Below are 22,313 nucleotides of genomic sequence, written 5' to 3'. Positions count from 1 at the left end.
CTGGTGCTCGTAAGGTGGTGCATGCATCTGCCCGGGTGCCCCTCCAAGTTTTTTTCTCCTTTCTGCCCCGCCATCGGCGCTTCCTCAGTCTCCTTCACTGCGTCACCGTCGCGTATCGCCGTCATTCACTCTGCCCATAATTCCGTGGAAAATTCTGGTCAGTCGAGAACGAGACGAATGGATGGATTTGTGACGTCGACGGACCCAAATTTGTGCCGACGACCTTACTTTTGGAACGGCGAGAATAGCAGAAAGTAACTCGCATAGGGAAGAGTCGTCCGGTAGGGATAGATAGATACCCCGCCATATTGGACTGAAGAATCGTCCAGACAGAATGAGACTAGGCACACGTGGGATGGGAAGCGCCAACAGCGCATTTGAATGCAAATTTGACCATCATGTCGTCCGAATCAGGTATCTCCTGTCCACTGCAAAGGAGAAGAAAATACCTCTGGACTTCGCCCCGGCGGGACTGCCTCCGAGAAAAGTAGAGGGCTCCGCGTCCACCGCCGCCAGTCACAAACCACACAAACACTGACCAAACCTGACCTGACCTGGCCCTTCGTCACACAAAGGGGACAGGAACACTGCGTTTTATTTGGCTTGGTGAATTTTTTGAATTTTCTACCTTGGACCAAGAACAGAAACCCACTTTCTGAGTCACCGCCCACCACAGTCATCGACCAAACACCCCGAAAAAAAAAGGCCACTACCGGACGCTCCCCTTCCCCTGTGGACGAACATTCATCCTCCCACTCCCACAAGCTCGGTCAACGACGGCTCAAGCAGCAAAACCATTCACCACACGATACCCAGTCAGATCCAATAGGCGACCGGCTGTTCGTCCGCTCTCTTTCATTGTTAATATCAGTGTAAGCTTATTTCCCTACCCTTGATTGGGGCTTTTTCTGCTGCGCGGGAGATGACCTCTTGCTCACCGGGGAACCGTTTTGGGGTTGGCGGGCGGTTTTTTGCGTCAATCTCACGATGGGCAGCATCCACCACACACACAACCAGCAAGCGGTGATGATGGAGGGGGGCCAATCACCCTACCAGCGCTTCAAAGATGAGAGAAAACAATGTCACTGACTGAGATTGCTCGATTTTCGCAGTTTTCAAGATACCCCAAACCCATCAACACATTGCCAAAATGCCCGGTCTCGACCTTGAGCATGAGCCCCTCGCGGCTGACGATGTGAGGAGTGAGTCACTTTTTTTTTCCCCCCTTCGTCTCTGTCCCTTCAACATGAGGTGGATGAGTGAATGAGCCCACCCACCTTGGGAAATGTCACTCACCCATGGACCCCCTACCGCTCTGCCCCACACAAGCTGTTCATCTCAAGCTGCCATCTTCATTCACATCGTGACAATCATCTACTCGTCGTTGAATAATTTGGCATTCAATCTCATTCTACCGCCTGGATCATCACCATTCTCACCCAACACAATCTTGTCATACCTCACTCACCTCACCCAACTCACCTACACCACTACCATCACCGCAAACCCACATTCATCACCACAATGCTTAACCGCCGACTAATAACCCTTCAGTCCTGGGACAGGATCCCCTGATCCCCCCGGCGCTCCTCTCCTCCGAGATTCCCATGACCGACGCCGCCCTCCAAACCGTCGTCCGCGGCCGCAACGAGGCCGTCGATATCATCATGGGCAAGGACGACCGTCTCCTCGTCATCATCGGCCCATGCTCCCTCCACGACCCCTCCACAGCCCTCGAGTACTGCGCCCGCCTTAAATCCCTCGCCGCGAAGCTCTCCTCCGACCTCTGCATCATCATGCGCGCCTACCTCGAGAAGCCGCGCACCACCGTCGGCTGGAAGGGCCTCATCAACGACCCGGACATCGACTCCACCTTCAAGATCAACAAGGGCCTGCGCATCTCCCGCCAGCTCTTCAGCGACCTCACGACGGCCGGCATGCCCATCGCCAGCGAAATGCTCGACACAATCTCCCCCCAGTTCCTCGCCGACTTCATTTCTGTGGGTGCCATCGGCGCCCGCACCACAGAGTCCCAGCTCCACCGCGAGCTCGCCTCCGGCCTGTCCTTCCCCGTCGGCTTCAAGAACGGCACCGACGGCAACCTCGGCGTCGCCATTGACGCCATTGGCGCCGCGGCCGCCAAGCACCACTTCATGGGTGTCACCAAGCAGGGTCTCGCCGCCATCACCCGCACAAAGGGCAACGAGCACGGCTTCGTCATCCTCCGCGGCGGCTCCCACGGCCCCAACTTTGACAAGGAGAATGTCCAAAAGGCAAAGGACACCCTCACCAAGAAGGGCCAGAAGCAGGCCATCATGATTGACTGCTCCCACGGTATGCTTTACTCTTCACTTCATCCCCCCCCCCCCCCCCCCCCCCCTTTTTACGCGAGAAATCAGACCTCTAACACACCACACAGGCAACTCCAACAAGGATCACCGCAACCAGCCCAAGGTCGCCGCCGTCATCGGCGACCAGCTCCGCGAGGGCGAAAAGTCCATCATCGGCGTCATGATCGAGTCCAACATCAACGAGGGCAACCAAAAGGTGCCCGCCGAGGGCCCCGCCGCTCTCAAGAAGGGCGTCTCCATCACCGACGCCTGCATCCATTGGGACTCCACCGTCGACGTCCTCGAGGGCCTCGCCTCCGCCGTCCGCGCCCGCCGCGAGCGCAATGCTGGTTCTGCCAACGGCAACGAGGACTCGCACAAGGTTACTCACCTTGAGGAGGAGTAAAGGCAGTCATCCACGTCTGGTAGAATGAATTGTCTACGACTGCAGTGTGAAGTGTTCATCTTTTGGGGAAAAGAGGAAACGCCAAAAAAGTGAAATAAGGGGGACAGGGGGCTTTGATTGGATGAATGAAACATACCAACCCATATGCATAGCATTTGCATTTTTCAAGGCTCCAGGGAGGAAATCAAAAAAGTGATTTTTTTATGCGGTTCATAGTCACGGTTTGCATGGGTTCATGATACATGCGTCCCTGGATCGCTCGAGGGCGCCTAGGACAATTAGGAGAGATAGATAGCTTTGCAAAATAGCTTCACATTTCTCCTTTAAAGCCTGCGGTCTTACATGAACTTTAAAGTGCCTGATTTCCCATATCTTGATGCGGATACATGAACCTCATCCAGAACCCAGAGCCAAATCACACCCATAAACGCCATTCTCGGAGCCCCGATCCCACTATTCAAAGCAAACATCAACCCGGCCTCGCAGGCGAAAGCTGGCTATAATCCCCCCTCCCAGAAGCAGCAGCAGCATCAGCCGCCCTCTTCCCCTCCCTAAGCTCATTCGCCCTCTTGAAAACAGCCCAGCCCAGCAATCCCGACGTGCCCAGCAGGAACCCCCACACAATGACGCGGTCCTTGTTGCTGTCGCGCTGGAAGCACATTGTCTGGACGTCCTCGTCTTTGGCGTTGCGGCAGAAGTCGATGCCGCGGCTGAGGCAAAAGGCCTTTGTGCATTGCGAGCAGGAGGAGGAAGCGGCGCGCTTTTGGAGGGGAGATTCGAGTGCGGGAGAGGAGGTATCGCGGCGGGAGGACGCTGGGGCATTGCCTGGTGGTTCTCCGTCTGCGTGTTGGGGGCCTAGGGCGACGATGGTGCTGTTTTTGAAGCAGGTGCATTTGCAGAATGTTGGTGCTGCTTAGAGGGGTGTTAGTATGGTCCATCGTGGAGGGACTTGGTGATGGGTCATTGTTTGCAAAGACTTACAGTTTGCGCTGACGAGGGCGACGAGGCCGCATAGGAGCAGCAAGAGTATTGATATGCGTTTCATCCTGGCGAGCTGTGTCCACTGCCGACCGGGTCTGGGTGTTTCTCGCGACGGCGCGGGCAGCAGGTGAAGTTGTCGCCGTCTTTGGCTCAGAGAGGTGACGGACGCACGAGCCACAGCCGGGATGGCGACGACGACCCACTTCGATGTGGCTGCACTCCCCGTCCAGCTGTGGCTGAAGCTCCATCGTCTCTGATTCGCCAGCTCAACCCCAGCATCCAAAAAAGTTCAATTGGAGACTTTGAAGCTCCCTACCAACATCGTGCTGCCATTTTGCCCGTACCAAAAGGCAAAAAGGATCCCCTTTGTCTCAATCAACATAGCACATCACACACCCAAACGCCCACCATGCGTCGTGTACCGCGTCTCAGGCAGCCGAGCCTGCTGGCATCCTCCCCGATCCAATGCACCACCTGCGCCGCGCCCGCCACACTCCCCATCTCAGCAACAGCAGCAGCAGCAGCAGCAGCATCACGAAGAACTCTCTCAACGACACCCGCAACCCCTAGCCGCGTCCGCAAATTCCTCTGGAAAGGCGGCGACGCCCCCGGCCCGGAAGACCCCTACGCCGCCGACTCCTCCCAAGCCCTCCGCCAGCAGCGCATCGCGCAGGAACTAGCCGAAGCCGAGGCCGAGCTGGCCGCCTTCGAGGCCGACAACCAGGAGACGCAGCGGGCCGAGCAGAAGCGCCGCCAGAAGCCGCAGAGCCGGCTCGCGCACCAGATCAAGAATAAGCGCGTGTGGGCGCCGACGGAGAAGGAGGTTACGGAGAACGGCTACGTGCCTGCCAAGACGATTGACGGGCTCGAGGAGATTGGCGGGATCGAGGGGTGGTGGGAGCAGGAGGGCCGTTGGGGCAAGGAGAGTGAGTATGTTGGCTTCTCGAGCGCTGGCAAGGTTGTGGAGGATGCGGATGTGTGTGCTGCGCTTGTGAGGCAGGCTGTTGTTGAGGCGCTTGCTGTTGCTGGGTCTGCTGAGGTGCAGGGCCGGTTGACGGATGCGTGGGCCAGGGGTGATGGGGAGGGCTTTAGTAGGGCGACGGCGCTGGGGTTGAAGATTGGAGAGGATGGTAGCGTCTCCCTTGAGAGTGATGCCGCTGCGATTGAGGGCGTCGTCGCGCCTCTGTTGGAGGCTCAAGAGGCGGGTGTCTCGGAGGGGGTTGTCGAGGCTGCCGAGGCGAAGGCGCTGGTTGAGGCGTGGGGTGAAGCCTGGAAGAGCATTTCTCTCGAGGACGCACGTTTCAAGTTCGCTGTAAGTGCCACTCAAACCTCCAAACAGACCATGCTTGAACACACATTCTAACACGTAATGCGACAGGTCCACAAGCGCGTCTTCCAACTGACGGGCCACCGCGTCCACGACGCCAAGCTCGCGCAGATCAACACGGTCGGCGACCTCATCGCCACCATCGTCACGCCGCCCAAGCCGACAAAGGTCGCCGAGGCCATTGCCCAGCAGGGCGAGCTGCTCGACCTGCCTAACGTCCGCGTCCGCGACACCCGCGTCACGCCCATTGATAAGGAGATCGAGGTCGGCCGGTGGAAGGTCATCAAGCAGGAGCTCAAGAAGAGAGGCCTGCCTATTACGGGACACAAGCACCTCGCCAAGCCGGTGCAGAGGGACTGGATCCAGGGCAAGGCGTAAGGGAAGACGGTGTGGAGGTGAGAAAAGGAGAGGGAAATGTGTCTGGTATAGAGGAGACTTGTACAGATATTGTACTCTTTGTAACATATGGAATATCATTGATTCTTGCTCTGATAATACTTGGGTCATGGCTTCACTTCTGATCTGGAGAATGCTGTCAGCTGTGCTGCTATCTAGCCAAGTTGAGTTGATGTCGAATTCACACTCGGACAGGACATCATTTACGTGCCCCTATTCTGTCACTCCTCGACACCACTCTCATAGAGGGTGAGCAGTAAGTGTTGGCAGTTTCTGGTGCCTATCTTCCCCTTTGGACCCGTTTGTTCACAAAAAAGATCACCACTCTGCCTTGTATCGACGCGGTTACGTGCAGAGCGAGTGCATACGACCAACAAACGGACGGTCCTCGACCGGAAGAGGTTCGTTTCGTGGCAAGGGCTTCTCTACAATGTTTACCTATCCAATTCACCTTCTCCCTCTCACAAATATAATTTCACCTTCCTCTACGCGTTTTAAACCCTCGGTCTTCCCACAACATCAACCTTTTCACTCGTTGCCCCTTGACCCTCTGAGATTCCTTCCTCTTCAACCCACTTGGTCTTCCTTCTTCTCATCACTTGCCGCCGTCCAGGCGCTCGAGCTCTCGCCAAGGACTCATCTCATAATCACTGATCATACCTTCCCTGAGGTAAATTCCCTTGGATCACATTGCGCCAAAGTACAACTCTCATTCGTCCTTTCCACCCCACACCCGACTCTCATCACTGCATGAGAAAGATCCCTCCAGGTAAACCATCCCGAATATCCTCTCCCCTTCCGCTAACGACTAAAACTTGTCTATAGAATGTATCCACCTCCAGACTTTGGAAGGTATCGCCGGGCCATTAGGGTGGAGAAGTGGGTGGACTGGGCAAAGTCCCAGAAACTGCCCGCATTCATAAACTACCCAGACAAGGCTGCAAGGATAGATATGCTCCTCCATAAAGTCTACTGGGACTTCGATATAACAGATCTCCCTGACGTCAGGAACCAAGAATGCTGGAAGCATATAACCTCTATACTCCGGAACCCCGGACCTCACCCCACTGAGATGATCTACATTCACGCGCTCAACGCAGTCGACTGCGAGCTGGCCCGGATCTTCAACAATGGCCGCATGCACGAGACTCTCGTCGAGATGGCGAGAAACGTGGGCTTTGACGCGTACAAATGCTGCGACCCGTCGCTCTCGACGGAGCAGAGGAAAATTGAGCCTCCGAGAGGACCTCGGCAGATGAACAGTGCGGACGAGCACACGATTGAAGACCGGGCTGCGATCACTTCTAGGCGGTTTGATCTGGACAAACTCAATTACGCGGCTGTTTCGGAGCTCTTACTTGAGCAGCAGGCCCTCAAGGAGAAGAGGGAGGCTGCTGCTGCTGCTCGTACTGCTCCCAACAGCGCTGTTGGTCGATACCAGGGTGGCTCGGCGGGAAACGGAGGCGGCTGGCATCAGCATGCGAGCCCCGCCTCCTCTGGATGCCCCAGAAATGAGCCAAAGGCATCGAAAAAGACTACCGCGGTGGACGGGAATGTTCGCTTTCGCTTACAATCGAACAAGCCATCTTCATTGACGAAAGAGTCGACAGTTTCTAGAAGAATGTCCTCGTCCAGGGGGTCCAGGGGTCCAATTGCGGATCTCTTTGACCAAGCGGAACCTTCGATTCTCAATGACCCACGTTCAACTCTGGTCATTGACGGGGTTATTGTTCAGCAAGGACAAGCCGGTGGCGGCGTTCAACAAGAAAGAGCCATTGCCACTGCCACTGCGAGGCCTCCGTCGAGATCAGCAACGAGCACACCGTCCAGAGGGCTGTCCAGTTTTCATAACCCCTTCACCAAGCCACCTGCTCAACCTCCTGTCAATCCTCAACCGACTACGGAGCAGCAAGCTCGACGAGAATCGAGTGGTACGCCGAGAGGCATTCCACTCCAGCATCGCACGTTGGCAAGAAGACCGAGTGGAACTCAAGGATCCGAAATGTCGACACCGTCGACCCCACCGACACAAGCCTCCTCCAGCAGTGTCCGGCAGCAGAGCAGCTCGGCAGTCAAGACACAGGTTCAAGAGCAGAAACTTGCAGCAATCCCGCCGGCAGAACACAAGACCGATAGCCAGACCGCGGTGATTTCTACCCAAGAAAGCTCGACCCAGGCTCAAAACCTCACAGCTGAGATAGCGAAGAAGCTTGAGGCAACCATCAACCAGAGTCTCTTGGAGGCGATCCGCGGAGTCTACCGCGGCGTTCCGAAGATCATGGAGGCAAAGATACGAGGATGGCTGGACAGCCCAGAGTGTCGCTCCGTGAGATTCACTGTTCTTCGAGACGTCGAGAGCGAGACCACCAAGATTGTCAAAGGGTCTGTCATGGCTAAGATGAAGGCCATGGAGCAAATCATCAAGGGCTCCGAAAACCCGCGGCAAGCGGAGTCAGTCCGGGACACCAAGCGCAACGCTGATGAGAAGGATGCGGAAGAAGGTGATCAGACTCAACAGGCCGTGAAGCGACAGCGGGGCGATGGTGGTGGTAGTGCTTGAATCACATGAACGTCACCGGCTGATTGACTGTTCGGATGTTGACAGCGGATCGATGGGATATGGAATTTTTGACACCCGTGTTTGGAGTAAGGTCGATGCTTGACCGTGGATCAGGGAGGATGCCTTGTAGGGACTGGTTTGATTCGGCGTTCGCATCGGATGGGTTTATTTTTGAGGATTATTCATGCCCGTCAACGCATCTTACGAGGAAAATGCAAAATGAAACGATTAGTATGAGTGATTGGCCTATCAGAAATCCTTTCGGAAGGGCTGAGTGAAGGTTTGACTTAGCATTTGGCAACATCCGATGTGAAATCTCATTCAAGTAGCAATCGTACCTCACATCAGCAACGCGCAAGGGGTGTTTATTCAGCCCTCAAAAGGGCAAGTAGCTCAATTGTCAGCTACCTAAGTCATGCGTGACCGAAGTCTAGGCCGGTATAGATTAGGATTTTCCATCCCATTCTTTCACGCGCAAGCAAAACGCTTCATGCCATTTCAATCATTCCCTCTTCCTCGATCCCGTCATATCAAGTTTATTTTGATTCGTTTCTGTAAAGTACTTTTGTCAGCTATACTCATCAGAGAGGATGATGCTGGTGAGACAAACATTCAAAGTGGAAGTGGCCGTCGTTGTTGGACAGGCGCTCGCACAGGTTGACGTCGGCGTCAATGGCCTGGCCCTCAACGTTGAAGAGGCGGGCGCGGAGGATGGGCTGATCGCCCTCGAACTCGAAGCGGATGTCCTCAGCGGAATCGGCGAAGCCTGTTTTTCGTTACTGTTAGTGAATCTGGCTTCATGCCATGGAAAGAAGGAGGAATTTTGGTTGAGGGCCCCATGCTCCCCAAAAAGGGAGAGTGAGGGATGTAGCGAAAGGGTGATGGGAGAGGAGGCGAGGATTTAGACTTACCCCGGCCACCCCAGTCAAAGCGACCGTTGTCGTTACCGATGCAGTCGTTGAGGTTGCACTCGGCGTCGACGAAGTCGCCGTTGCCGTTCTGGAGACGGGCGCGAAGGATGTGGCCGTCGTCGACGCGGGTGTCCTGAGCGGAGTGGTGGAAGTTGGACATTTTGGTTGATGTTGTGTTTGTGAAGGTTGTTTGAGAAGAGTTGAGTTTGTTCAAGTGAAGAAGAAGAGCTGCAGGTGAGTGGGGGATGGGAAAGCTTTATATAGATGCTTGTAGGATGAGATGACGAAGGAGGAGTGACGGGGCAGCTTGTGGCTAGAACCTTATTCACACCTGGCTGGAGGCAGCAAGCTTAGGAGGGGCAAGTGGGAGTGAAGGAGAGGCCTCCATCGTATTCACTGGGTACTTTGTTGTCTGTTGCAGACACGTGGAGGTGGGAAATGGCGGTCTTGGGATCCTGGGAGCGGGTTTCCGTTGGTGATGGGAGAGGTTCTCCTTGGCTGGAGCCCAGTTCACACCTTGCTTCTACCCCGGGGGAAGCTTCGTGCTCTCACTCACGAAGCTCTTACTGCTGGGCTTTTGCTTGGCCCTGTCCGTCTGGCCCTATAGGGAGAAGCTAGCTTGCCTAGGTTGTGTTCACGACCAATTGGGCCTGGATCGTAACTTCCCATTGATTCGGTTTGTTTCTGCGATGATAGCACACCTCTGGTTCAATGGAGGTGGTGTCACGGTGTGTTCTTGCTACGTAGCTCATGGGGCCAAGAGCCTCCTCCGCCGACAGGGGTTCGGGAGCTTCCAGGAGCTGTCGTTGGTCGACAGTGGCAAGGCGAGGCGAGGGTGAGGCTAGGCGATGGAGGGGCGGGGTGGGAGCTTAAGTGGGATGGAGGGGTAGCTTTCATCCTTTCACGTCACGGCGATGCCGGGTTGGTGGTGTCTAATGTGTATAGACAGTCGTGAACGTATGGCTATACGGCATTTCCTGTCTAGTTATTCCACGGCGTAATAGGAGCTACCTTGCCAAAGACAGCTAGCTACCCTTTTCAATACCCTCTAATGCACTCCCCACGCCATGCCTCGAGTCTATTGATGCTCTTTCCTTCCATTCGAGCATTCGAGCCCCGCCGGCACGAGGGTGCCGAGGGCTCGCGATGGGGGCCGCTTGGCGTACATGAGGGGACACGCCTTCATGCAGGGTGCGACTGGGACAAACCGAACCACGTTTGGATACGGAGGGCAAATGGACGACTGAGAGGCCATGCGAGGGCTCCTGGGCGCCGGATCGTGTGAGATGTGAGCCTGCGAGGTGTGTGTTGGATGACGCGGCCTGCTGTTTTTCCTCTTGACCTACAGGCTTGCGAGAAGGAGGACTTTCTTTCGCGTTCTTTGTGGTTTTATTCTGTAAGGGCACGATGAATGGAGGATGTTTGAAGCTTGGGGCGTGGCATCATGGCCCGTGTGTGTGTGTGTGTGTGTGTGTGTGCGTAGAAGAGTCTGGGCAGAGGAAATGGGAGGCAGCCGCGCGCTTGCTTCGGCTGCTGGAAGAGAAGGGCGGATTCTTGGCGGCTCTGCCATGATTCCGTGGGTTGCCTCTCTCGAGGTACCCGCGTACTTAAGAACCATAAGCAGGTGCCGTGTGAGAGCACTTGAGTGAAGTGAAGTGCAAGTAAACAAGGGGCAAGAATCAAGCATAAAGTCGGGTTCGACACGCCACGACTCACGCGCTGCGGCGCTACAGAGCTTCTCCCCTGTTCCCAAAGACAGCAAGGCAGCAGGCTACAGAAGCGAGTGGAGAAGGAGAAATAGAGCTCGTCATCTGAGACCTCACTAAGGTCTCCTCTTTTGGAGCTGCAGAAGCCCAGAAGGAGGGTTCTCGTGGTGATTCAGACCTGAATACATGACGCTGGGATAGTTCCGAGAGGTTGTTTTTGGAGGCCTGTCTCTCTTGTTTTGACCACTGTAAAAAAAACAGAGAGACACAGACAGCTACCTGGCTTCTTCTCGGTTCCCTTTTTCTCGCTTCTCTTGGTCTCGAGAAGAGAGGGGAGTGGAGGCATCGCGTCGCGGGTTTTGGCGATGTCGTCCATTCATGTGGCATGGAGTTCTCTGGAACCACTCTTTTTTCTGCCAATTGGATTCTTTTGGTCACCAGTAAGGTGAGGTCCGACCTATCAGGGTCTCGAACGAAAGACTAAAAGAGAGGTTTTGGCGGGGAGACCGAAGGCCGTGGCCTGCGGCAAGGACCGATGCGTTCCGTTCGTGGCATCGCCTCATGGGGCCGGGCCAGAACTCAGACCCCTCCCTCTTTCTCTGGTTCCTGTCTCTAGTCCAGGCGTGCAGGTTTCTAGTCCAGGTTCTCTTGGAGGGCTGGAACGAGCTGCTACGCCACTGGCGTGATGTTCCCCGGAATACGCTGGCGGTCTTGCGTAACGATGTTGTCGCAGATGTGGTAAAGTCGTGTTTCTATGGCACCCACCCATTGACTGGTTGTCGTTGGTGATGTGAGGTGTGTTTTGAATTGAGTTGGCGATCTTCTCTGTGGTTGCACAGGTACCACAGCCACCAAAGGCACATATACAGGTACACTGCTAAACTGCTCCCAGGGGTCTTTCGGAGGGGTCCCAGTCGAGGGGAGCCAAGGCGGGGCGGGGCGGGGTTCGGATTCATCATAGGAGCGGTCAGAGGATGGAGGGGTACGAAGCATGGTTGAGAGGAGTGGAAATCCGTCGATAGAGAGCTGATGAATCGAGAGATTTGGCGACACGCACCTTGACAGCCTTGGCCGGGACCTTGATGAGACGATCTAGGTTGACGCTATTGGCACCTTGAGGGGTCGGGCGAGGTGTATAAAGAGATGGGGACCGCATGCTGTTGGCGACCGGCCTGCTGTGTTGTAGAATATGGCCACTCTGAGGACAGCATAGCCCATCAACGATCCTGCAAGGCGACAAGCAATTGCGAGATAAATCAGAGCAACATACAACACATCCAGCATCATCACAGTAGTGGAACAAAATTTCCGGCGTCTCAAAAGGTGTATTGCTCAAATGAGTGACTAAACATGCCAATAGGTCCATCTATCAGAATAGACACTATCCGCCGATGCAAACTACGATCAACCAAGTCGTAACCCATATCCCGAAGTCAAAAACTCATATCGTCGTCGTATCGAGAGAAAGCGAAACCGCAGTAAAGCAGCCACGCATCATAGGTCGTCGTCAAAGGAAGAGACGTTTATTTGCAGGAGGAGCAAGAGCAGCCAGAGCCGCAGTTACCTGAGACAGGTTAGCGTCTTGGTCACCAATGACAGACCGCCGACAGCACCGTTACGCTGTTGCAAGTGCAGGGGCAGGTAGGTACATACAGGTAGAAGCGCCAGAGCAGCCGCAGTCACCCTTCATTTTGATGGTTGTTGGTTGGTTTGGGGGGTTGAAAAAAAGAGTTGTTGTAGTTGACGTGATGGACTTGGATGTTGACGTTGTGGAGATCAGATCAGAAGCAGGCGAAGAAAGGTAAGTAGCCGCGCACTTATATATCCAGAGCCTCCTCCTAGCAGCTCGGATAGTCACCCAGAGGAGGGGACACTGTGAGTAGCAGGAGGAGGGGTCAGATGTCAGATGAGGGTGGCCAGATGGGACCGGATCGGGAGCCCGTCATTGGGCGGGTGCGCCGTTTGTGCGGAAACGTAGTCCAAGTCAAGCCAGCGTCGTGGCTCGGGACTGGCGACCTGTTGGCGAGGGGTGCCTCGGTGGGGTTTGCGGTCTTTGTGCGTTGACGGTAGCCAGTCGTCCCCCTTTTCTTTCGGGGCTGGAACTTGGCCCAGCATGGATGTCCATGGAATGGCCTATGGGGGTTAGGTATTGGTTTGGGGGAGGTCTTTTTGCCCTTTTTGCGCCGCGCGAATCGCCTCGGCCGCCCCAAACCAATCCTGGCTGACGGGCACGATGGGGTCAAAGAGACCACTGCGATGTTTCCCAATTGTCAACCTTCCATTTTCTTATCGCATCGTTGCCGGATAAGGTTCAGGTGGGTTGCGTCTTTTGTGCGGGAGGCGCTAGGATTCGGCCATTTGTTCCTCAATGCATCGTTTACAGCTGACCCTGGCATGAGATGAGATTCGTATCTCTGAAATGTTGCCGAAGCAGGCAGGCATCCCGTGGCATCTAGTCGCATCTTCCAGAAGCTGCTCTAAGAGGCCGTGATTCTGTGAGACAGACAAGCAGCGCAAGAGCCGGCGTGCTGTACTCCGTAGAGACTGCCAGAGATAACGGTATGACGACGATAGCAAACGGTCCTCATTCAGGCAGGACCCTGAATCTTTGGCCTGGCGGCTGACGTCGGACGCACTCGTGGCGAGGAGGGGTATCCCATCCTCTGCCTGCCCGTAAACTGGTGCAAGCTGCCCCAAGCGCAGCGCCAACGGTGATGGAGGGGTACTATCCGTACACTGTGATGGAAGGGCGAGGTGAGGTGAGGGGCACGCGGTGGTCAGAAGAGTTGGCCGCTTTTCTCAGGCACAATGGTACAAGAGCGGCCAATTCTTCTGACCACCGCGTGAGGGGGTATCCGTGGCTGTGACGTCTGTCTTGTCACTCTGCGCTTACGGTGTGTGAGTGTGTGTGGCTGTCTCGAGTTGCGGTCTTTGTGCGTGAATCTTCACCACTCGCTCTGCGATGTACCGATGTAGCTGAGACTCGGATTGGCATGCTGGTCACGGCAAGGCCTTCGAGGCATTTGTGCCGTTATCTATTTCGAGTCCGAGATGTGCGCATGATCGGGTAATTCTGTGAGCGATCATTGCCTGCCTGGACGGCATGACGGAGCCACCTATCGGACGACCTCTCGTCTTTGGTTCTTCTTCATCGCTCGGTCGTTCTTCACCACCGCTTCTTCAGCAAGTTAGCGACCAGCGGAGAGGAGACAAACCCCACCACTCAGACGGCGAACCCCACGGCTCTAACACCCAGGGTGCATTGACCCTCCTGCGTGTGTACACAGAATGGGTGCTGCTGTTCCCGTCCCAACCACTTTTTTCCTGTTGACTAGTGCGGTCAACCGCGTCGGAGTGTTTCCTTAGTCAAGATGCTAGCGATTTCGAGGCTTGAACGGCGCCGTTCTCCTTGGTCTCGAATTTACCATGCCATGCGTCCGATGGCGGATGATGTCGGTAGGAGGCGAACTTTCCAGACCGCTCTGGTCAGGCTCGAAAGGGCTGATGGCATGGAACTTTTCCAAGTTCTAGAGCATAGTGTATTCGTAGTGTACACGCTTCCGTCCGCATCTGCACCGTGCCGTAACCCGCTGTCAATGGAAGGGAATTCGCACCCTCGAACCGAGGATTCTCGGTGGGATAGATGACTGCCTCTTGCTGAGTCAACCTGGAAACTGCGCATTGAAAATACTTGCTCAACAATCCTTCAAGACCTGGTTGCTCGTCCATAACGAGGAACAGTTCTGTCATTCGCGAACAAATCAAGTCGGCGCCGTGTGAGAAACTGTACCAGAGACACAGCAGAAAGACGTTGGTGACCATTTCAGGCAACGATCGGCTGATGTCGGAACGGATGACATCGACGCACGTGCATCGGAAGCTCGGAACTCTTCGGAGTATCAAGTCACGTGGCTGCTTCATCGGAGTTAAGGCGGGGGTCTACCCCACTTCTAACCATCAAGATTCGATGCCATTAAGATGTTGTAGAGCCTCCCAGAGACTCAGAAATGCCCTCTTACTTTGTTATGCTTAGCAAATTCTGTCATCGCGTGAATATTTTGGGGAGGTCAGACACCAAGTAGAACAGCCGCAATGACCCACGAGAAGCAACTCTTCTCAGGGAGTGACAGTACTCACAAGATGACAGAGGTGCATGTGAGAGCTCATCTGAATTCGAGTGTGACTTTTGGGCTATCTAGATGCTTCTGAAACAAGTTTGGTCCCCCGACCTCGCGGCCCTCGCCTTGGTGATTGCGAATTTTATTGTCGTGGACTTTGCTTGCTGAATGCCAAATAAGACTAGACCCATGTTTAGTGTGCTAACCTGAAGACTCCCAACTCGTCATCCAGAATCAACAACTGTACGCGCTTGCCGGCCGACTACCGATAACAGAGCGGGCATATCGATCTATGCATTGCAGCTGTTCTTCCAGAAAATGGGAACCATCGGAGGACCGACAACGACCATCAGTCGGGAATTCGTCCCAGCTCCAAGCCCCTTGACCTTTCTGACAACCTCATACCAGTTGATGTTGCCTCCAGCGCGGACAGTGACAACCACGGTTTTGAAGCGAAGGTGGTCCTCAATATGTGCTTGGCAGAGAGACAGAATAAGAGATCTCACACCTTCAAGGTAAGGTACGCCCATCACATTCTCGTATGTTTCCGTAGTATCCAACATGAGAGTCTCCGCTTGACAAGGCAGCAAGTATTTGACCAACGTAGCACGTTCATCCAGTACCTCAAGGAGCGAAGGGCATAGGGCAAGGCTGATACGGAAAATTCTCAGGCTAGACAAGTTCCGAACGCTGTTTACCAAACAGCCAATCTCTCGGGTAGGGTCTTCTCCAAAGAACTTGATTTAACCCCGCTCACAAGCCTTCAGGGACAGATGTTCGATGCGAGGACAGCATTCCGTGATCGTGGCGCCTAACTCGGGCTTTATTGACAAGCCAAGGCCGTTCGAATTCGGATCGACGTCAACGAAGAGATACGTGAGCTTCGTGAATCGCTGTAGGGCTTTGCTGAGAGTTGCAGCATTGAATCCCGTGCGCCGAAGATCGAGTTGCTCCAATGGAAAAGTTGTCTCATCATTGAGCAGACGGAAAAGACTCGGGCAGCCAAGATCGTACGAGGAAGTAAACGTCGCAAGAGTTGGGTGGGGTCGGCCGAGGAAGTAGTGGGTATATGAGGTGGTGTGAAGCAAGGAAGAGGGTATGATATGCCTCCTTCCAGCTGCGATGGCCCTTTACCCCTCGCTCCACGCCTGCCTTTCTCACAACTCGCATCGTGTCGATGAATTGCGGAATGAATAACACATCGTAACCGCTCAGCAGAAAGAAGAGTCCACTTGGGCGGTAAGAACATTGTTCTTCGCTCTGACCTTCTCGCTTGCAGACTGGGAAGAAGGGCCAGTCGTTTCTCAGAGCTGGAATCCGTAACCCGAAGCGACGTACCTAGATCAGTCCCGCAGAGAGTATGGTAAACAGAAAAGGTCTGTCTTCTTTCCACCCGAGGAGTCTTCCACAAAACACCCTCTGAGATAAGGCATACTGCCCACGACAGTAATCTTTGCCGACATCGCAGGTGTCTCCGTAGTGCCCCGGAGGATTTCACCATCTCTACCATGGAGTTCCAAGTCCGCTCCGGGCCAGCGCCGGACTCACGCCGGAAATGGAAGTAGTGGGCCACCAACGGGCGCCCTCACTGGACGGAGTTGTAACTCCATTGTGGATAATCGGCGGCAATGGTCCGGAGTGGGCTTCCTGTGGTCCCGAAATCGTGAAGGTTCTGTTGGTCCGCTGGACAAAACTTGGTTGTGTATAATGACTGGACTCTGTGAACTTTGGATGCATTTCATATAAGATAGGACTCGGCTGCTACCGAGAACTCACACTCTGGATGAATCCATCATCGTCTTCTCAGCATCTCTCTCCTCTCCTATCCATCACTGGTATCAATACCGCCATCGTCTTGGTCTTGGGCAACTGCATTCAACCATGGCGCCTTCAAGTATCCAAGATCTGTTTGATGTCGACAATCTCACCTCCAAAAGCATCACCAAACCTGCTCCAACACATCAGCCAACTGCGCCAGACTGCGAACTCTTCCGCCACCTAGTACCACTAGTCTTAAGTGGCAAGACAGTACATCTCAACGCAGCCTTCATGCCCCCTTCAAATCTCATCGTGAACGAAGCCCTCTCCCGCTTCTGCTCCTAGGCTTTAAATCATCCCTCTCCAAAGGCCCACTGGAAAGAAGACATCGAAGCAGTGAGGGTGCTCCTGGGCAGATACATCAACACGGAACTTGAGGCCTCGGATGAAGCTTCCCAGGCCTTTGGTGGTGTCTCGCACGAAGGCGATGGTTGACGGTTCCAACCAGGCGATAACGTCGTGACTCTCAACTGCGAACATCCGAATCAGGCGTTCCCTTGGCTGACGCTCCGCTCGACTGGGCTGGAAGTCAGACTCGTCCCTACAGACACGGAGAACCCAGTCGCTGCGGATGCGGCCACTTTTGTGCCGTTTGTTGATGAGAGGACCAGGGCAATTAGACTGAGCTCCATTATATCCCACACGGGATAGCGCAACAATGTAGCGGGTGTCTGCGCGGCGTTTAGGCATAAGGGAATTCACGTTCTCGCGGACCTCACGCAACAAGTCGGTTTTACTGCCGTCGATGTGAAAGCGTTGGGTGTCTCGGCGGCGGCGTTCAGCCTCCACAAGGGCCTCAACTCGCCGACCGGCTTCGCAGCGCTGTACGTTGACACGAATGTCATCAAGAAGATCGATCCGATTCCATCTATTATAGGGTATGGCGGCGTCAGCAGTGTCGGCGATTCGGAGGACTTTACGGTTCCGGAAGGCCCTGTCATATTTCACCCTACCGCGAAACAATACGAGCACGCCAACATGAGCCTCATCTCAGCCGTGGCCGCTGGGACATTTCTTCAGTTTGATCTCGACGTGATGGAGCCCAAAACTCTCGAGGATCGCTTGTATAGTCTTGGAGATACGCTGCGACAATCTTGTGCTGACTTGGGTGTTAGTGTTGTTGGGCCGAGCGAGAGGAGACACCACGCACCGCATCTCCATGTTCTTCATTTGCAGGACAGGAGGTGGATAGATCGTTTGGAAGCGGCGGGTATTTAAGCGACAAAGTTTCGGTCCGGCATCAGAGTCTCTTTTGGCTTCTATAGCAATCTGGAAGATATAGGTTGATGGCGGTGATTAGAATGGGACTTGAAAGCGGCATCCCTGTGTATTAGCAATGCGCGGTCAAAGGGGTTGATGCAAGAGACAAACCGACAGTCTTGACTCCCGATCGACGCTGGTTTTTAGTGAAGGAAATTCGTATACAGCCTTCGATAGTAATCTTTGATGCCTTCGTTCCTGTTGAATGTCGCCATCCTCAGTGTGTTGACCAAGGACCGGAGAGGCAATAGCGGCACCAGGATGGACCAGTCCAGGAGGAAATGTTCCAGCGCAAGTCCCATAAAAAAACAGTGAGGAGCATCCTACATTAGTAACCTCCCATCGTCACCTCAAACTCCTATCTTCATCAACCTCATCCTTCATGAGCAAACGTCGACTTTAACGAATCCATGTCTCCAGAAGACCGCACAACGGTTCTAAAACCCACCAAAAGGATATCGTAAGCCGTAGTTTATCTACAACTAGTACAAGCCTCTAAGAAACGCATAGATGCAAGAGATGCCAATACCGAAAAGTCAGTGACGCCAACTCCACAAACTTCACAATTCTTCGCTGAGACATCTCGCCAGTTCAAATGCTCCCGCACCGAACCATGCCAAACCTGTAGATTACGTGTACGCCTTGCGAATACCGGTCGAAAAATCGCAAGCGCGTTCCAGTATCCTACGAGTACGTCGCGAGCTTAGAGTCGCGAATCTCATGGCTTGAGACCTTCGTCCCGTCCCTCCGTGCCGCAACGCCAGTATAGCGGGAAGAAATGCTCAACTCCACGGCGGCGGCAATGGAGGGGAAAGATCATTCTACTCCTAGTAGTTTTAAGCATGCCCAAGAAGAGACCCAAGAAGAGACACGGATGGATGAAGCAGATCGAGTCTCGTCATCGGCATCTATATCAGGCGACTACATATCCCACCTCGGCATCCACGCCCGCTCAAGCGCAAACCTCGAGCTAGGGCTCGAAGGCTCCCTCATCTACCACGGCGTAACCTCCATATTCCGCGCCGACCTCCCTTATTCCTCCTTCAAAGACCCCCCGGACTCTTCCGCTGCCACTACTACCGCTCTCCTCCGAGGCGGCGGCATCGAATCAAACTTCGAATCCGTAATGCGACATTCTGGCATCGACGGCCCATCTTCCCCCACCGTACTACAATCCCTAATCCAGTTCTTCCGCTGGAAATATCTGCATTTCATGTTCATATACCGAGAGGCCTTCCTCCGTGACCATTTCAGCAAGGACGGTGGTGATGATGATGAACTTAGCAGGAAACCCAGAAAGTACTGGTCCCCCGCGCTCCTACTCTCGATATGCGCTCTCGGGGCGCTGGTAAACCTCCAAAGAAAGGCTACGAGCGAGCGCTTCTTTCTTACGGCCAAGAGCATCATCATGGTGACAGGCCTCACGAAACCAAGCGTCGCTACAGTGAAAGCGTTTCTGTGTCTTGCGCTCTACGAGATTGGGGGGGGGGTGAAACTTTTCCAAAGGATGGGGGCACTCTGGTGAGCACAGATATCCAGCAACCATCTCCCGTAATCTTTCCATCGTGATATGAGGCTGACCGGACGTCCCTCCTAGGAATCGCCTTTCACATGGCTCAAGACCTTGCCCTCCAACGGGATCTCAAAGGTTGGGTCCGCCACGACTCCTCCATTGCAACGCCCGAAGACGTCGAAATTCGGAGGAGGATCTACTGGGATTGTTACATATCCGACAAGCTCTTCAGTCTGATCATCGGCCAGCCCGTGCACCTAGTCTACGACGACGCCGAAGTCCAGCCCATGGAGACGCTGCCGTTAGTAACTATCTCTCCTTCGCCATCGTCTCTGCGTTCTGCCCTCGTCGAAAACATCTACCCCGTTAATATCAGCCTCAGAGAACCCCCCCAAATGAACCTCTGGCGCCCCATAGGCTTCGACGAAGAATATAGAGAATCAGCAAAAGCAAGCTTCATGATCCCCTACCTCCACGAACAGATCCGCCTTTCGCGAATCATTGAGAGAATAATGTCGACGTTATTATCCCCGCGCTCCAATCTAGACGACCTCAGACGGGGAGTCTGCTTCTATAATCTAAACTGGACCTCAACCGGTGGCGCAAATCGTTGCCCGACTTTGCAAAGTGGCACAAATGGGGCGGATCGTCGTCAAAGACCATCCTGGGAGTGTTGGCATTGCAGTACGTCGATCTTCCGCGATGTGTGACCATGTACGCTTCTAAGATGATTGCATCAGCCTTCTAATCCACAGTGTTCGCATCGCCTTGAACTATGACCAGGCCATTGCATCCCGGGGATGCGACGCGGACGAGAAGCCACAGTCGTATTGCGTCACATCTGCGCAACACATCACTTCCCTGGTGCACACCTACCGAAGTCACTACGGGCTTCAACACGCAACGCTCGTGTTTGTATACGGTGCTGTTCAGGGGAGTCACTCGGCCAAGACATTTAGCATCACAGAAGAAAGCCAGTATCTGATCCAGATGCTGGGAGAACTATCATCGGCTTGGAGCCTGTCAAGAGAAGTCATGGCCAAAGTATTGGACTGCTAAATACCCGCGAGAGTACACAAATCGGGCCCTTTTCCCCATCCTGGCCTCCAGATCTGTTTATCCAGCTTTCATAGCAATCACCACCACAGCCATCCGTGTTATTCTTCCGAAAACCCACCCATAGGTCAGTTTCCTTTGCCCAGAGTGTCGTCACAATACCCCTTGCCAAAGCCTAGCTGTTATATCTTCATCGGTGTTGTCTCGATACAATTCAGACGTTCATCTGCTCGAAAGACTTGGCCCACAAGGTCTTGGCGTCGGACGCGGTGAAGACCCGAAGCTTAGCATCAGTCTCGGACATGGTGTCATTGGCGGCTCTGGTCCACTGCTTGGGTTTGCTGAACTTGCAGCCAACGGCGATGGTGTCGAGACGAGGAAGAGGAATTTCCTCCGCGCGTGTCTCGCAGAGATCCTCGATGATTCTCTTCACCTGCTCCTTGTACGCAAGAACCTTGGGGGCATTGGACTTGTTGCTGCCGCCCTGGAATCTCACTGATGAAGCATCCAGAAAGAGCTTCTCCAGTCTATCGGGGAGGTTCTGAGCAAGGTCGAGATCGCCGAGATCCTTGACTGCACCAACGAAAGAATCGAGCTCGATGCGGAGCTCTCTCAGGTCGATCATCTCGGGGAGGCAGGTCATGTTGCGATTGCCGAAGAGTTCAGTCCCGAAGAATTCAGTCTTGTGTCCGAAATAGCGGATCGACAGGACTTGAAGCTTGGGACAGTACTTCGGCAAGACCTTGTTGATGTCCTCTTCATCCGCATAGTTGCCGCTGTCTGCGGTCGTCTCAACTTCAAGATGAAGCACCTCCGGGCAACGGCGAAGAAGGACGCAGAGGCTCGAGGCGGTCCAGTTGCTGCCACGCAGCAAGATCTTCTTGAACGGAAATTCCACGTCTGAATTCCACTGCTCGAGAACGCTGGCCAACTCGCCCTCGGGTCCCTTGAAAGCGAAGTCGATGAGTTGGGGCGAAGAGGCCGCAAGGGCTAAAGTGGGTTGAAACACCTTGCCGAAGAAGGTCTGGGAGGATCTCTGCAGCCAAGTCTTGCTGCAGATATCCAAGCTCGTCAGGGCAGGAAACAAGAGCGAGAAGTCAAGCTCGTTGGATGAATTGGAAGCTAGAAGACTGAGACCAGCAGCCAGGAAGCGGTCAACGATGTTGAGGTTGTTGACGGGGAAGATCGACAGGTGCTGAGCATGGTCCAGCAGGAACATGAATAGTCCAAGGACATACTGAAGATTCTCGGAGGCCTTCTTGCCGCAGGTAGCCTTGCAGAGAACAAGGAGCTGGCGGTCGCGCTGTGAAAGCTGGGAATCGTTGATCGCCGCGGACGCCCAGTTGCTGAAAGTGGGGGCCGCATCGTTGTACTTCGTGAATCCAACCGTGTCGATGCTGATGAGGACGGTATGAACGAGGCTTCTGGTCGTAGGTTTCTCGATTAGGGTTCTGGTGATGGAAGCCAGCTGGTTGGGAGTCTGTACGGGGACGGTGAAGTACAAGTCCCGGCGCGCAATGTCATAGAGGCGCTTGCTCACAAGGCAGAGGTTGCGGAGGTTCTCGCGGCCTCCGCCCGTTTGATCATGAACCCGTGCGACGATCATACCCATGACCTCGTTGGGCATGTCGGAGAGGGTAAGAAGACGCCTGAGCTTGACCTTGATGAATTGGCGCTGGATGATGGCGGGCTCGGAAGCCATGGAGGCCAACTCGTCCTCGGGGCGCTTAGCGGCTTGGGCAACGAGTTTCTCCATCAGCGCGATGAAGGGAGATGGGTCCGCGATGTCGGCCATTCTGGTATGTGAGGCTCGTCTGCCGTCTGTTGCGATGGAGGATTTGGTGAGAAAGAAAGAGGAAGTGGTTGACGGGGAAGAGTGGAAGGTGTTTGAGGCGCACTAAAGATGGAAGACCTCAGTGACAACAGAGCGA

The 22,313-nt window shown here is 54.4% G+C and overlaps 11 protein-coding genes across 11 annotated transcripts; 5 read left to right on the top strand and 6 right to left on the bottom strand.

Annotated features, from left to right (window-relative positions):
• Positions 1-1,553: 1,553 nt before the first annotated feature.
• Positions 1,554-2,736, top strand: BDP55DRAFT_552688 (3-deoxy-7-phosphoheptulonate synthase; the record flags this gene model as incomplete). Its single annotated transcript, XM_060569224.1, has 2 exons — positions 1,554-2,334; positions 2,420-2,736. Coding segments are annotated over 2 exons (1,098 nt in total), but the record flags the coding sequence as incomplete, so codon positions are not given.
• Positions 2,737-3,205: 469 nt separating this feature from the next.
• On the bottom strand, positions 3,206-3,781 carry BDP55DRAFT_728744 (uncharacterized protein; the record flags this gene model as incomplete). Its single annotated transcript, XM_060579479.1, has 2 exons — positions 3,206-3,645; positions 3,718-3,781. 2 exons carry the CDS (start codon positions 3,779-3,781, stop codon positions 3,206-3,208), a joined length of 504 nt encoding a protein of 167 aa, XP_060429442.1.
• A 250-nt stretch (positions 3,782-4,031) lies between these two features.
• Positions 4,032-5,569, top strand: BDP55DRAFT_582582 (ribosomal subunit 39S-domain-containing protein). The gene is made up of 2 exons (XM_060570839.1): positions 4,032-5,029; positions 5,096-5,569. Exons 1-2 carry the CDS (start codon positions 4,127-4,129, stop codon positions 5,420-5,422), a joined length of 1,230 nt encoding a protein of 409 aa, XP_060429441.1. The 5' UTR covers positions 4,032-4,126; the 3' UTR covers positions 5,423-5,569.
• A 697-nt stretch (positions 5,570-6,266) lies between these two features.
• Positions 6,267-8,000, top strand: BDP55DRAFT_632121 (uncharacterized protein; the record flags this gene model as incomplete). The annotated part of the gene is made up of 1 exon (XM_060572387.1): positions 6,267-8,000. The coding sequence occupies one exon, from the start codon at positions 6,267-6,269 to the stop codon at positions 7,998-8,000; it is 1,734 nt and encodes a 577-aa protein (XP_060429440.1).
• Positions 8,001-8,581: 581 nt separating this feature from the next.
• BDP55DRAFT_632120 (CVNH domain-containing protein) lies at positions 8,582-9,071 on the bottom strand (the record flags this gene model as incomplete). Its single annotated transcript, XM_060572386.1, has 2 exons — positions 8,582-8,766; positions 8,912-9,071. 2 exons carry the CDS (start codon positions 9,069-9,071, stop codon positions 8,582-8,584), a joined length of 345 nt encoding a protein of 114 aa, XP_060429439.1.
• A 2,215-nt stretch (positions 9,072-11,286) lies between these two features.
• On the bottom strand, positions 11,287-12,307 carry BDP55DRAFT_632119 (uncharacterized protein; the record flags this gene model as incomplete). Its single annotated transcript, XM_060572385.1, has 4 exons — positions 11,287-11,643; positions 11,675-11,815; positions 11,888-11,961; positions 12,271-12,307. The coding sequence occupies 4 exons, from the start codon at positions 12,305-12,307 to the stop codon at positions 11,287-11,289; spliced, it is 609 nt and encodes a 202-aa protein (XP_060429438.1).
• Positions 12,308-14,026: 1,719 nt separating this feature from the next.
• On the bottom strand, positions 14,027-14,866 carry BDP55DRAFT_155111 (uncharacterized protein). The gene has a single exon (XM_060565628.1). The coding sequence runs from the start codon at positions 14,536-14,538 to the stop codon at positions 14,104-14,106; it is 435 nt and encodes a 144-aa protein (XP_060429437.1). The 5' UTR covers positions 14,539-14,866; the 3' UTR covers positions 14,027-14,103.
• A 562-nt stretch (positions 14,867-15,428) lies between these two features.
• On the bottom strand, positions 15,429-16,381 carry BDP55DRAFT_154325 (uncharacterized protein). Its single transcript, XM_060565627.1, has one exon. It carries the CDS (start codon positions 16,243-16,245, stop codon positions 15,559-15,561), a length of 687 nt encoding a protein of 228 aa, XP_060429436.1. The 5' UTR covers positions 16,246-16,381; the 3' UTR covers positions 15,429-15,558.
• Positions 16,382-16,616: 235 nt separating this feature from the next.
• Positions 16,617-17,771, top strand: BDP55DRAFT_693966 (pyridoxal phosphate-dependent transferase; the record flags this gene model as incomplete). Its single annotated transcript, XM_060577286.1, has 4 exons — positions 16,617-16,805; positions 16,839-16,962; positions 17,002-17,147; positions 17,205-17,771. 4 exons carry the CDS (start codon positions 16,617-16,619, stop codon positions 17,769-17,771), a joined length of 1,026 nt encoding a protein of 341 aa, XP_060429435.1.
• Positions 17,772-18,223: 452 nt separating this feature from the next.
• BDP55DRAFT_704223 (fungal-specific transcription factor domain-containing protein) lies at positions 18,224-20,385 on the top strand (the record flags this gene model as incomplete). Its single annotated transcript, XM_060577995.1, has 7 exons — positions 18,224-18,247; positions 18,442-18,549; positions 18,583-19,302; positions 19,389-19,627; positions 19,703-19,889; positions 19,955-20,040; positions 20,082-20,385. 7 exons carry the CDS (start codon positions 18,224-18,226, stop codon positions 20,383-20,385), a joined length of 1,668 nt encoding a protein of 555 aa, XP_060429434.1.
• A 211-nt stretch (positions 20,386-20,596) lies between these two features.
• Positions 20,597-22,084, bottom strand: BDP55DRAFT_552540 (uncharacterized protein; the record flags this gene model as incomplete). The annotated part of the gene is made up of 1 exon (XM_060569216.1): positions 20,597-22,084. One exon carries the CDS (start codon positions 22,082-22,084, stop codon positions 20,597-20,599), a length of 1,488 nt encoding a protein of 495 aa, XP_060429433.1.
• Positions 22,085-22,313: the final 229 nt, after the last annotated feature.

The sequence above is a fragment of the Colletotrichum godetiae genome (genome assembly GCF_030913485.1).
Source record: "Colletotrichum godetiae strain CBS 193.32 chromosome Unknown BDP55scaffold_21, whole genome shotgun sequence".
Taxonomy (NCBI): Eukaryota; Fungi; Ascomycota; class Sordariomycetes; order Glomerellales; family Glomerellaceae; genus Colletotrichum; species Colletotrichum godetiae.
Note: the sequence above shows the minus strand (reverse complement) of the source record. Positions and strands in the feature narration are given on the sequence as shown.